Genomic DNA, 12051 nt, shown 5'->3' on the forward strand with positions numbered 1-12051 from the left:
AACTCTTTCTTTGTAAGAACTGTTGTGGACTGGAACCATCTGGAAGAGAGCATTGTATGCGCCGGATCCGTCGAGGCATTCAAGAGTGCCATTCAGGCTCACGATTAGAGCGCATACACCCCCGAAGTCATACGCCAGTATTGGTTTCTGCTTCGTAACTTACAGATACAGATACAGAGTCATTGACTCTTCAGTCTCTTCATTTTTCCCAATTCAACCGGTACCGGGCCTTTTTCCCAAAATGGCAAAAAAAATCACTGTAAATATGCTATGACCTAATGCTAACCTCCCCTTTTTTTATTTCATTATTTTCTATTCTGTGGTCTCTAACCTAAACGGACCCCACCCCCTCACCAGACATCAAATGATTTTCATAGCGTGCAATTAATATATTGACCGGCATCATGGTCGCCGGTATTTGAAAATCGATCAAAACAACAATAAAATGAGTAAAATAAAGCGAAAGGTAACGGTAGATACTGTGAGTGGACAATCAGATGATAGGAAAAAACCTAGCGTATTTGAAAGACTTGGACCTGGAGCTGTAAGACGACAAGTTGGCAACTACGACGACTCTGATTCTGATGTTAGTTTTTTTTTTTTTTTTTTTTTTTTTTTTGCTATTTGGATTTACTCTGTTTGCAGCTATTTTCGCGGTACTAAGGGAATAAATGAATAAAGGAAAGAAAAAGCAATATTATGTTGCTATTATTTCCTATTAACTTCGTAAACCTTTTTGATTGTTGGGAGTATCCCCGTAGATGTATATGTACTTTTTTTATTGGCAGTGGCTACGATTACGGTACCGTAATCCTAGCCTCCGGTTCTAGGATTACGGAAGTTCCGTATTCCTAGACAGCCCTATGAGGATAGGCTAGGATTACGGAAGTATTTAATAGGCATCAAATGTATGTTAGGTTATGCATAAATGACGTTGTAAACTTACTTATTTCACTATTATTTCACTATTATTTCGTGCTATCTATCCGCTGTTTTGGGTTAGAATAATCTTAATGGCGGCGCGAGGAAATATTATAGAATTATCTATGTTTCGTATATACCTGCATTATTTTTAATCAAATCAACACAAATGGTCATTAATAAAATACAATATGGTTATAAATAAAAAAAAAATCAAGTATAGAATATTTTTTAAACATAACTTTGACCCTTATATTTCTATAATATTTCCGCGCGCCGCCATTAATATAGCGTTTAAGATTATACTAACCCAAAATGGCGGAGAGATAACACGAAAAAATAATGCAGGCATGAAAAATCGCTATTGTAATTAAGTGAAATAAGAAGTTTTCAGCATCCTTTATGCATAACCTAATATATATTTGATGCCTCTTAAATACTTCCGTAATCCTAGCCTATCCTCATAGGGTTGTCTAGGAATACGGAACTTCCGTAATCCTAGAACCGGAGGCTAGGATTACGGTACCGTAATCGTAGCCACTGCCTTTTTTATTCCACTATCATTTCAAGCAGAAAATCCTTTTTCTAGTCCTTGTTTACTTTTAACCCATCATGTTTCCGGTGCATGTGACCTTCGCTTTTGCCAAGGGAGTTAATTCTAATTTCGCGGTACAGCATCCGACTTGATACAGCGATTCCTGTGAAAGTGTAAAATGTATAGGACCCCTAAATTTTCAAAATAAATTTCGTGAGTAAGACATTAACAGTTACCGCAATGTAAAACCGTCAAATAGTTGAACAACACACAATTCATTACCAACTTTTTTCTTTTTTTTGTTGGATTTAAGGTACTTCCGCCATCTTGAATTTAGAGTGACCTTCATTTGAAGTGTGAAAATATAGTGAACAAAAGCTTTCAAATGCAGCTGTCCCAGAATACAAAAACAGCTCAGTTTTCAAGACCTGAACTAAAAGTAGCTGTATAAAAAGTAAAACTAAAATTTGGAAATAAATAAAGAAGATATTTTACCTGTATTTTTCCAAATTTTTGGTTAGATTTATAAATCCTTTCAAAATACTTTATTAAAAATTCATGAACGGCAAAAGTTAGTTCAAAGTTTCAATTAGTGCATAGGAGAATTGTCTTACTGAATAGAACTAAACTTATTACAAAATCTGTTTTCAAACCTGACCACCTCATGTATTAAAACTAAAATAAATCTGTACATATTGCTATTTTCAGCATACATAAAAGTAGTGCAATGTGAGGACAATGATTTTTATACGTATGGTGTACCAAACTGGCTAAAATTGTAAGACAAGTCTCAGACTTAATGTGAACAAGATTGGGCAATGATCCGAAATTCTTTTCAAGGATTGTCAAGTATAAGAAAGGTTTAATTTATTACAGTGGAATTTATGTACTTACGCGCTGCTTATCTCACGGAAAATTTGGTGGAAATGGAATTTTCGGCACTTCCTGCGGTAACTACCGAAATTACTTAACGTAACTTTCTCACTCATACGTGATTGTATATTTATAAATTATAAAAACAATCGAAATATTTGCTTTATCACGATATATGCAAATATTTTTAGACAATCTTGAAACATTAGGCCACAATATTTCCACATACTGGTCCGGGACAAGTTCGATGTGTATAGTGATTCCTTATTAGATGTTTCATGCGTCGTAAACTAACCAATTTTGATCTATCGACTTTTTAAACAATATGAGAATAATGCAGCATGTTTTTGAAAACACAGTGAGAATAAATCGCAGAAAAAATGTACAGCCAAATATTTTAGGAGGTAATACAATTTGTATACAGTTGTAGATAACTACGAAACATTTTACAAAATGCAATCAGTTGAACTTCTCACGCGAAAACCTAATGATTAAAATCAGCAATATCTCAAAAGTAACTTTTCTGCATCTTGGTTCTTCGTTAAACAATGATATTTTTTCACATTTTCATAGATTTAAACTGATAATAAATGTGCATTGAAATTCCGGCATAGAAATGGACATTGACTTTACATTACTGCGGTGTTGACAGCAGAAACAGCGGTCCAGTACTAAGACTGTCTACGAAACCAAGGATAACGAGTTCTTTATCTGAAAATTACGAACATTGGGATCAGTGTTCGGTATACACTTGAAAATGATAGACTTGCTATTTGCCGAGTGCACACTTGTTTTCTATCGTCGTTAATATAAAGTAGACTAGTAAATATTCGTACATATGCATAATCTCATAAACACTTCTTTAATGTATGTTCTCTGAAATAACAAGTAACTGGCTCAACTGAGACACCATAATTTAAAGTAAATTCAGTTTATTCACCACGAGGTTCAAAATGCACGGGAGTCTCGTGATAATACATGCCTTTAATTTCACATGGTTGAAGTGTAAACAAATAGTTAAATTTGCTTCGTTTTATTTCTCACGGAAAAGATCGGACGGTTTTTTATATTGGAATAATTATAGAACATCTATGCATTTAAAGTTGAAAGTTGATTGTTTTCTACAGGACGTAAAACTGAAACAATTAAGCACTTTTACTTTTTCAGCAATGTTCCTCAGGTGAACTTTGACATTGTTTACGAAGAGAAATCAGTTTTGTGTCATCTTGAAATGCGTTGTTCGGCTGAAACGTATAGTTCCCGGAAAATATCTAAAATGATTTATTTTGGGGATTTTTGTTTTATTTATAAATTCAACACAATGTGTAATATTTCCAGTTTTTGAAAATGATTGAAATTCAACTTTATTTTAGAAAAAGTTTCGATCTTTCAGTAATATTTTGTCAGCGGATGCTTACAAATTTTAAGTGAAACGGCTTTCTTGTCCAAGGGAGGTGTGTAAAGCGAAAAACTATTATTACACATTGCGTTTATTCTTTAAATGTGAAGGATCGGTAACAGATTAAGGAGATCGGACAGTGAAAAACTATACTAAATGGATATCTCTAACCATGAATAAGGAGACATACATATTTCAGTAAGGAATCTCAGGTAAAAGAACAATCATATATTTTATTCCTTGAAATAAACATGGCGGCGAAATATTTTAGAAAAACTGTGCACGTGTTTTGCGCATTAGAATGTTTAACGGCATTTTCTTGAAAAAGTAACACTCGTATGCACTATTTTGGCATTTCTTTGATTTGAAAATAAATGTTTTATAACAATTTAGGTTGCATACGATACCGAAATTTTGCACCAAAAATGTTCACTCATTTTCTTCCAAAGCACTGTGGAGATAGGGTTCAGCGTAGCTTTCATGCTCGCAAGTTTACCTACAGATATATCTTTTCAATTTTTATCATATATTTTTTGTGTCCTTGCATTTCGAAAGCTGTTTCGAGGGTTCTGATTTTTCACATGGATTTCTAATTTCAATTTGCGGAAATACCTTAACATCGCGCCGACACATGATAGGTCATATGGCGACATTCCAGCTTTAATGGTGGAGGAAGACCCCGGGTGCCGCTCCGTGCATTATTTCATCACGAGCGGGAACCTTGGTAGAACCACCGACCTTCCGTTAGCCAGCTGGATGGTCGGTGGTTCTACCCAGGTGCCCGCTCATGATGAAATAATGCACGGAGTGGCACCTGGGGTCTTCCTCCACCATTAAAGCTGGAATGTCGCCATATGACCTATCATGTTAACTGAGTCAAATGATCGACGAGGGCATTTAAAAATAATTGACCTACGTTTACAAAAATAGGGTGTGAAACGTAATCAGCTTCCAAAGTAGTTTTAAATTTGTTTACTGTAGAGAGTGCTGCACATTGTTGTTCTCGCAAAAATTAAATACTGCGAGACCAGATGTAACGCGAAAATAGCAGCAAATGGTATAGATCTGTTTTAATCATTTCCTTTTTAGCCAACTTTCCCTATTTTGCCACAGTGGTTATAATATGAAATAAGGCAAAGCCTCAAAGTGAGCTCAAAGCAATCGGATTTAGCTAAAAATATTATGCACCATTTATTTGTCACAAAGAAACTATTCACTGCTCAAAAGAATTCGCGAGAACCTATTCACTTGAAAAAAATCTGCATTTAGTGTCACAGTGAATATCATACGTTGCAAAATTTATGGGAAGCCGGTGTCAGGGTGACGTCATTACCGCGTTCTCGTGACTTTCTGATTATTAATGACATTTTATCCATTTTCTGGTCAATGCTTGATCTTTTAAATGAATTTTTTTTTTTCAAACAACTGGAAATCTTTCTTGCATTATTGTTGAGTGATGAATAATTTTAGCAATTGGATGAAGTTCTGTATTCACTGTGGAAAGAAGTATTTCCTGTGAGCACCTGTCCACTAGGGTGCGCTTTTTAAGAATTTCCGGCGAAACTTTTCAAATCCATCACCAAGTGTGAGAGTATACTTGCGTTACCGTAAAGCTCGATTCTCAAGCTCGCTAATAAACTGGTTTATTGCCCCCATTTTATCGAGTGATACACGCCGGGGGGCATTGACATAATTAGCAAACAGTTACCTGCTGTAATCGTGCCCGAGGCAGACTTTGATAGTTTAGACTGGTCCACTAGCATTAAATCACAGAAGCTTAGTGTTAAACAATTTGCAAACCAGTTTGAAATTAGTTTAATGAAATGTAATGACACTGTAAACTTGAATGTTAGATACTGTAAAATGCTGTTAAACTGTCTTTGCATCATATTTTTATCTCACCCGAGTGAGTTTTTGTGATCGCTCAATGTCCGTCGTCTGCCTGTCAACATTTAGCTTGTGTACAGGGCTTCCATTAGGATTCAGTTTCATGGAGTCAGGACTGCCTAACATTAGGATTTTGGAGTCCCTCTTAAATTTTCTTGGAGTCCTACGTAGTATCACTTTGTAAAATGACCTTCAATATCATCATCATCATTACAGTAATACTATCATCATATCTAATTGGTTCAGAACAATGTGTAAAGTAACAGAATTTAGAGAAAAGAACCACTAGAATGATTAGAAAATATTTTATTTTACAAAAAAAATAATATTTTACTGTTTCATTATACGTATAGCAACAGTCAGCATTTTTATTAAAATCAACAAACTTACTGTTGTTCAGCTACATAATGAAAATCCAAGTACATTTTACTTGGAGTAGAATTATGTCCAATGACGTCATTCATCTGGCAATACCCAACCAGTTAACTTTCATCCCACATCAAAGAAAATCAATAAAGGAAAATTTTGCGAGGTTTAGCTGCCATGTTCTTGTGTTTGTTTCAGGCTATTCATCAAAATGTGTCAGAGATATCAGATCTTAATAGAAGACAAATTGAATGTTTTGTTGTTGTTTTTTTTTTTCTTTAAAAATACTGTGAAAGTAGGATTTATCATTTACGAAAATTTACGAAAAGTAAGTAGCAAATTTATTACCAATCGGAAAAAAAACGTTTTAATTTAAACTGGATGTGAAATGTCATTTGCTAGAGGAATATAGTTACAGTGCTTTAGGGTATAGCGGATTTTAGGGTATAGAGGATAGGTTGATAAATTTTATATTTAGGCTTGAATTATTGTATAAATTTTCATATCATTCTTTTACTGGCATGCAAACAGACATTTTGACATACATTTTAAATATTTGCTCATTGTGTTATTTTTCATATGTCATCAAATGTAAAATAAAGCTATCCCCTATAGGCTAAATCAGTGCATATGTAAAAACGTCAGTGAATGAAAAGTATTTGATAGAAATTTAAAAAGCTGAATGTTTTTGAAAAGAGAATACATTATTATTCTGATTTATAGTAAAGAAGTCTTGGAAAGTTTGTTAAGATGTGGATTTTAAACTAATAATGTAAAAAATGACCAAAGCTATCCTGTACACCCTAAATCAGCTCATATGTAAACAATGGCATGGAGAGAAAAAACACATGAATTTCTATGAAAAGCTGACTGTTTTAAGAAGAATAGAAGTTTTCTGTCTGATATACTAAAAAAAAACTATTATTGTCATTTCTTTGAATTGGAATGCAGGAAAAATTAGTTAGCTATCCGCTATACCCTTAAGCACTGTACTTGCTGAGGCTTTTTCAACTTTTTTTGTGCTGAAATTATCGATAAATTTTCCACAGTTAGTTACTTTGTCTTCCGATTTCGGAGCTTCTTTCATCAACTTAATCCGAGCCAAATGCATATAATGTTTTATTGTCGGCAATTAGGGCATTCTAAACATGTCAACTGATCTGGATTTATAACGGTTTACATTTACAGATGGTCTCTATCAAACACGATGCTTTCACACTAGTCTCACACTTCAAACAATGCGGGCAGTTTTTACGAGGCTGTCAATCAAGAGTTAAACCACTTTGATTAGTTACAGGGCGGAGCTAATCACGTCATTCGAGTGAAGTTACGTCACGGTGTATTGATTTTGTCGTCCTTTGAAAATATCGGAAGTCCTTTGTACGCCTCTGACATTGTGTATTGGCGTACGGATCATAATTTTTGGCGTATTTTACGCCGGGACGCCGCTTAATGGAAGCCGTGTTGTGTATGCGATGGAGGCTGTATTTTTCAACTGATCATTATGAAATTTTGTCAGAATGATTACCTTGATGAAATCTAGGTCAAGTTCGAAAATGGGTCATCTGGGTTCAAAAAATAGGTCACTAGGTCAAATCAAAGAAAAACCTTGTGTACGGTATGCGATAGAGGCTGTGTTTTTCAATTGATCTTCATGAATTTTGGTCAGAATGATTACCTTGATGAAATCTAGGCCAAGTTCGAAAATGGGTCATCTGGGTTAAAAAACTAGGTCACTATATCTAATCAAAGAAAAACCTTTTGTATGTGATAGAGGCTGTATTTTTCAATTGATCTTCATGAATTATGGTCAGAATGGTTGCCTTGATAAAATCTAGGTCAAGTTCAAATGTGGGTCATCTGGGGTCAAAAACTAGGTCACTAGGTCATTTCAAAGAAAAACTTTGTGTATGCAATAGGAACTGCATTTTACACCAAAACTTCATGAAAATTGATCAGAATGTTTGTCTGGATGAAATCTAGGCCAGGTTTGAATGTGGGTCATCTGGGGTCAAAAACTAGGTCACTGGTCAAATTAAAGAAAAACCTTGTGTACGCCATAGGGGCTGCATTTTACACTGGATATTCATAAAATTTAGTCAGAATGATTGCCTTGATAAAGTCCAAGAGGAGTTCGAAAATTGGCCATCTGGGATCAAAAACCAGGTGACTAGTTCGAATCAAAGAATAACCTTGTGTATGCGATAGAGGCTGTATTTTTCAACTGGTCTTCATGAAATTTTGTCAGATTTATAACCTCGATGAAATCTAGGCCAAGTTCGAAAATGGGTCATCTGGGGCAAAAAAAACTAGGTCATAAGGTCAAATCAAAGAAAAACTTGTGTATGCGATAGAGGCTGTATTTTTCAATTGATCTTCATGAATTCTGGTCAAGATGATTGCCTTGATGAAATCTAGGTCAAGTTCAAATATGGGTCATCTTTGATCAAAAACAAGGTCACTAGGTCAAATCAAAGAAAAGCCTTCGTGTATGCAAGATGGGCTGCATTTTACACCGTATCTTCATGAAATTTGATCAGAATGTTTGTTTGAATGAAATCAAGGTGTCGAGTTTGAATATGGGTCATCTAAGGTCAAAAACTAGGTCACCCGGTCAAGTTAAAGAAAAATCTTGTGTACGCAGTAAGGGCTGCATTTTACATCGGATATTCATAAAATTTAGTCAATGATTGCCTTGATGAAATCTATGCCAAGTTCAAATATGGGTCCTCTGGAAACATGTTTACACTGTTTTGATGTGTTTCTCAGATGAGCGACCTAGGGCCATCTTGGCCCTCTTGTTTCAAAAATATTTTTTCAAAAATATTGTTTAAACTGGACATTTGGCGACTTTTAGAAAAGTGTAACCATACCTGGATATAAAATTTTGGATACCCGGAATATGTTCTATTAGAAGTGCTAAACTTACATTTAGACTGTTGTAAGTTAAAAACTTTGCCTTTAAGTTATTTCATTTATTTAAGTGGAAATTTAAACTTATCTTCTGTATGTTGCAGGTATAAATTTATAAATATCAAGTACATGGAGAAGATGTGTTCTGAAATTGTAACAAGTAAAATAGGCCTAAACACCTTATTAGAAATTAAAAATGTTATTGCAACAGAAATAATTTCAAGCTTTTATTTCTTTAACACATAGATATTGTTATTCAATATACACTTACAAAGAGATATTCTGGCTGGAGCACTGTTACTCCACTGTGTCTGTCATGGGTGCGGTCCTTCCTGGATATAAAGTGGTAATAATCAGAAAGTGCTTCGCGTTAAAAAATTCCTAAAAAAGATTCGGTGCCTATGATGATGTCAGGGTCAGCTTCCTCAAGTAGGGGCCAGAATGATGTCTGCTTTGCTGTTGATGACAAGTACACACAGACTGGATACACCTGGTGGTTTCCTGGCAGTTGCAGGTCTGTGGTGAATTAGGGATGAGGCATACTGCGGTGAGCCTATAGAATTTGTTGCAGTAGTGAAGCTCTAAGATGCTGAGGCAGTGCTCCCGTCATGGGTTGAGGGCATGTTGGGCTCAGAGAGGATACTGTATGTATTCTCTGTGGCAATGGATGTGTGGACAGAGTCTGCTGACAGGGTGTTGAACAATGTTGAAGAGGAGATCGGAATCCCACAGCTGAAGCAAATCCAACTGGTGTTGGGTGTAAGACCTCTGTAGACAGCTGATTGCATCCTATACACTTGGTGTGGTACCATGTGTCGCAAGTATCACAGGCTACTGCTCGCTGGTTTGATCTACAGGGCTTTTCAAAGACTTAACAAGGAAACTTGTATTGTGGGCCAGGATTCGGATGGCAGTCTCCGGATGTCAGTATCCATAACGTGCAAAAGTTCCACATAACATGATAGCTGGTGGTCGGCACAGTAAGTAGGCCAAAGCTAACTAAAGCGAGGATGGTGTAGGTTAACAGAAACATACTCAGACCGATGTGGAGTGTTGGAGTAAGCTTAGAAGAAGGTCTAAATGCGGTATCGGAAATCCTAAAATTGTTACATGATTTCTACCGGAAGTGCGTTTACCGTAAACATTCGAAAAGGCGATCAGTAGGAAGTTTATAAAATACTGGTGAGATCAACAGTGGGGATTTCTGCTCTAGAGTTGATGAGAAGGACAATCCTGCCAAAAGTCTAGTTGGGAAAGCAATTAGAACACGAGAAAACAATAATTATTTTCGTCCCTGTTCCGAAAATAGATGTGACCTCCTGTTACACCCACGAAACTGACATAAACATCCTTTGGCAGACCTTCAGAGACTTTGTGGACAAGGCAATCCAGACACATGTTCCATCCAAGATATTGTCCACTCGTTACAACATGACATGGATTTCCTGGAAAGCCAAGCGCTTCTCCAGAAGAAAGAAGAGGGCAAAATTAATATCCCTGATATGGGTTGAAAATAACTCATAATTTTGAATAAGAGACTTAAATTTGGAAATATAATGTGACAGGTGCAAGAAGATTTCTACCCTGACACCAGTTTCAATACACAGCAGACTGCCAGTGACACTAAATTGCAGAAACAAAACACAAAATATACATTCATAAAATGTCAGCGAGGCAACTTTATCCTATAATGTCAACATAAATTCATTATCAGAGATGTTATCATTACAGATATATTGTACATTTACCAGAAAACGTTCCCAATGGATTTCATTTGCGATTTCCTAACAGAAATATGCAGAACAAGTTTGGACGTGACAGGACAGCAACATTCAAAAGTTATCGTGTTTTCCCGAAAGTCCTATTATTTGGACTATACAAATAGAAGACTGTATTTTATCTTTGCAAGTACAAGTTCTTGAAAAGTTGCTGAAGTTTGATAACATTATAGTTTTGGTTTGTACACTTGATGTGTTTAATATCTGAACAGTCATGTATTTCATGTGCATGTAAGCTGTATAAGCAGTCAGGGGTGTAACTGTTTTAAGTTATGTAACCTATTTCAGTTATTTTTTTCAATCATTTTATAACCTGTATTAGTTATAAAATGTAAGTTAACTGAGGTAAGTTATTCAAAAAAAGTCTTTTTGCTGTTCTCACAAAGTGACCTATACACTGAAATAAGTAGCAATCTGTTGTAAATCAAATTCTCTTTCAGTCTGATCATGACCTGATAAGCATAATGGGATGCTAAGAGTTTTATAGCTTTAAACCTTTTGCGTAAAACTTTATCAGCCTTGCGTAAAAATTTTTACTGCATAGCTGGAAAGATAAGAGTTCAAGGATTCAGGAAATAATTGCATTAGGCACATTCAAAATGAGGATTTGGCACAGGAGGGCTTTGTCATATTTTATGATAACTGAAACAAGTTATGAAAATATAAGCAATAACTCAAATGGGTTATAAACTGCGATAACTTGAAACAGTTACACCCCTGACTGATAAGTAGTCTAGATTTGTTTTTGCAGCGGGGGCAGATATTGAACTTACCATAAACCAGGCAGTTGTAGTGGCATTTCCAGTTTTTTTTTTAATTTCAAATTTCCAATTCATTCTATTATCAAAAGGTAACAAAATTTACAAATTATGCACCAGCGTCAAAATGCTTTTACCTCGACCAGTCTGATTCAAATAGGCCCTTTCCTTGACTGTTGTCAAAGCATTTCTTTTGCTATCTATCTTTTGTTTCTGTTGCCTGTCATTTTCACTGAGTATTATAGACCACAGGCACTACCTGGGATGGAAGACCTATGATCAGATTGATTAAGAAACCCAGTTTATATCCCAAATCAAGCAAGAATGAAAATACATACAATGTAGTGAAATATAAGCCTGTAAGAATACAGAAGGTAAGAAACCTCTAGGCTTGTATTCAGCTTAGATGTTATTGAATGTTTAAAATTCACATAAAGCACTGTTCTTGAATTCCAGTTGAAACAAAACCAATTGTGTATGATAGCCACCTCTTACCTAATTTGAACCGCGCCATGAGAAAACCAACCTACTGCGTTTGCGACCAGCATGGATCCAGACTAGCTTGTGCATCCATGCTGTTTGGTTTCAAAGCCTATTACAATTAGAGAAACCATCAGTGTT

At 35.5% G+C, this 12051-nt stretch overlaps 1 protein-coding gene across 3 annotated transcripts in view; it reads left to right on the forward strand.

Annotated features, from left to right (window-relative positions):
• Nucleotides 1-384: 384 nt before the first annotated feature.
• The window catches only part of LOC123553795 (zinc finger CCCH domain-containing protein 13-like), a 52030-nt gene continuing 40363 nt past the window's right edge, over nt 385-12051 (forward strand). For all 3 annotated transcript variants that reach the window (XM_053548791.1, XM_053548794.1, XM_053548792.1), the window contains exon 1: nt 385-586. In XM_053548791.1, the coding sequence (XP_053404766.1) occupies nt 446-586 (141 nt within the window). In that variant the 5' untranslated portion in view covers nt 385-445. The remainder of the gene's footprint in view (nt 587-12051) is intronic.

The sequence above is a fragment of the Mercenaria mercenaria genome, chromosome 7, assembly GCF_021730395.1.
Source record: "Mercenaria mercenaria strain notata chromosome 7, MADL_Memer_1, whole genome shotgun sequence".
NCBI lineage: Eukaryota > Metazoa > Mollusca > Bivalvia > Venerida > Veneridae > Mercenaria > Mercenaria mercenaria.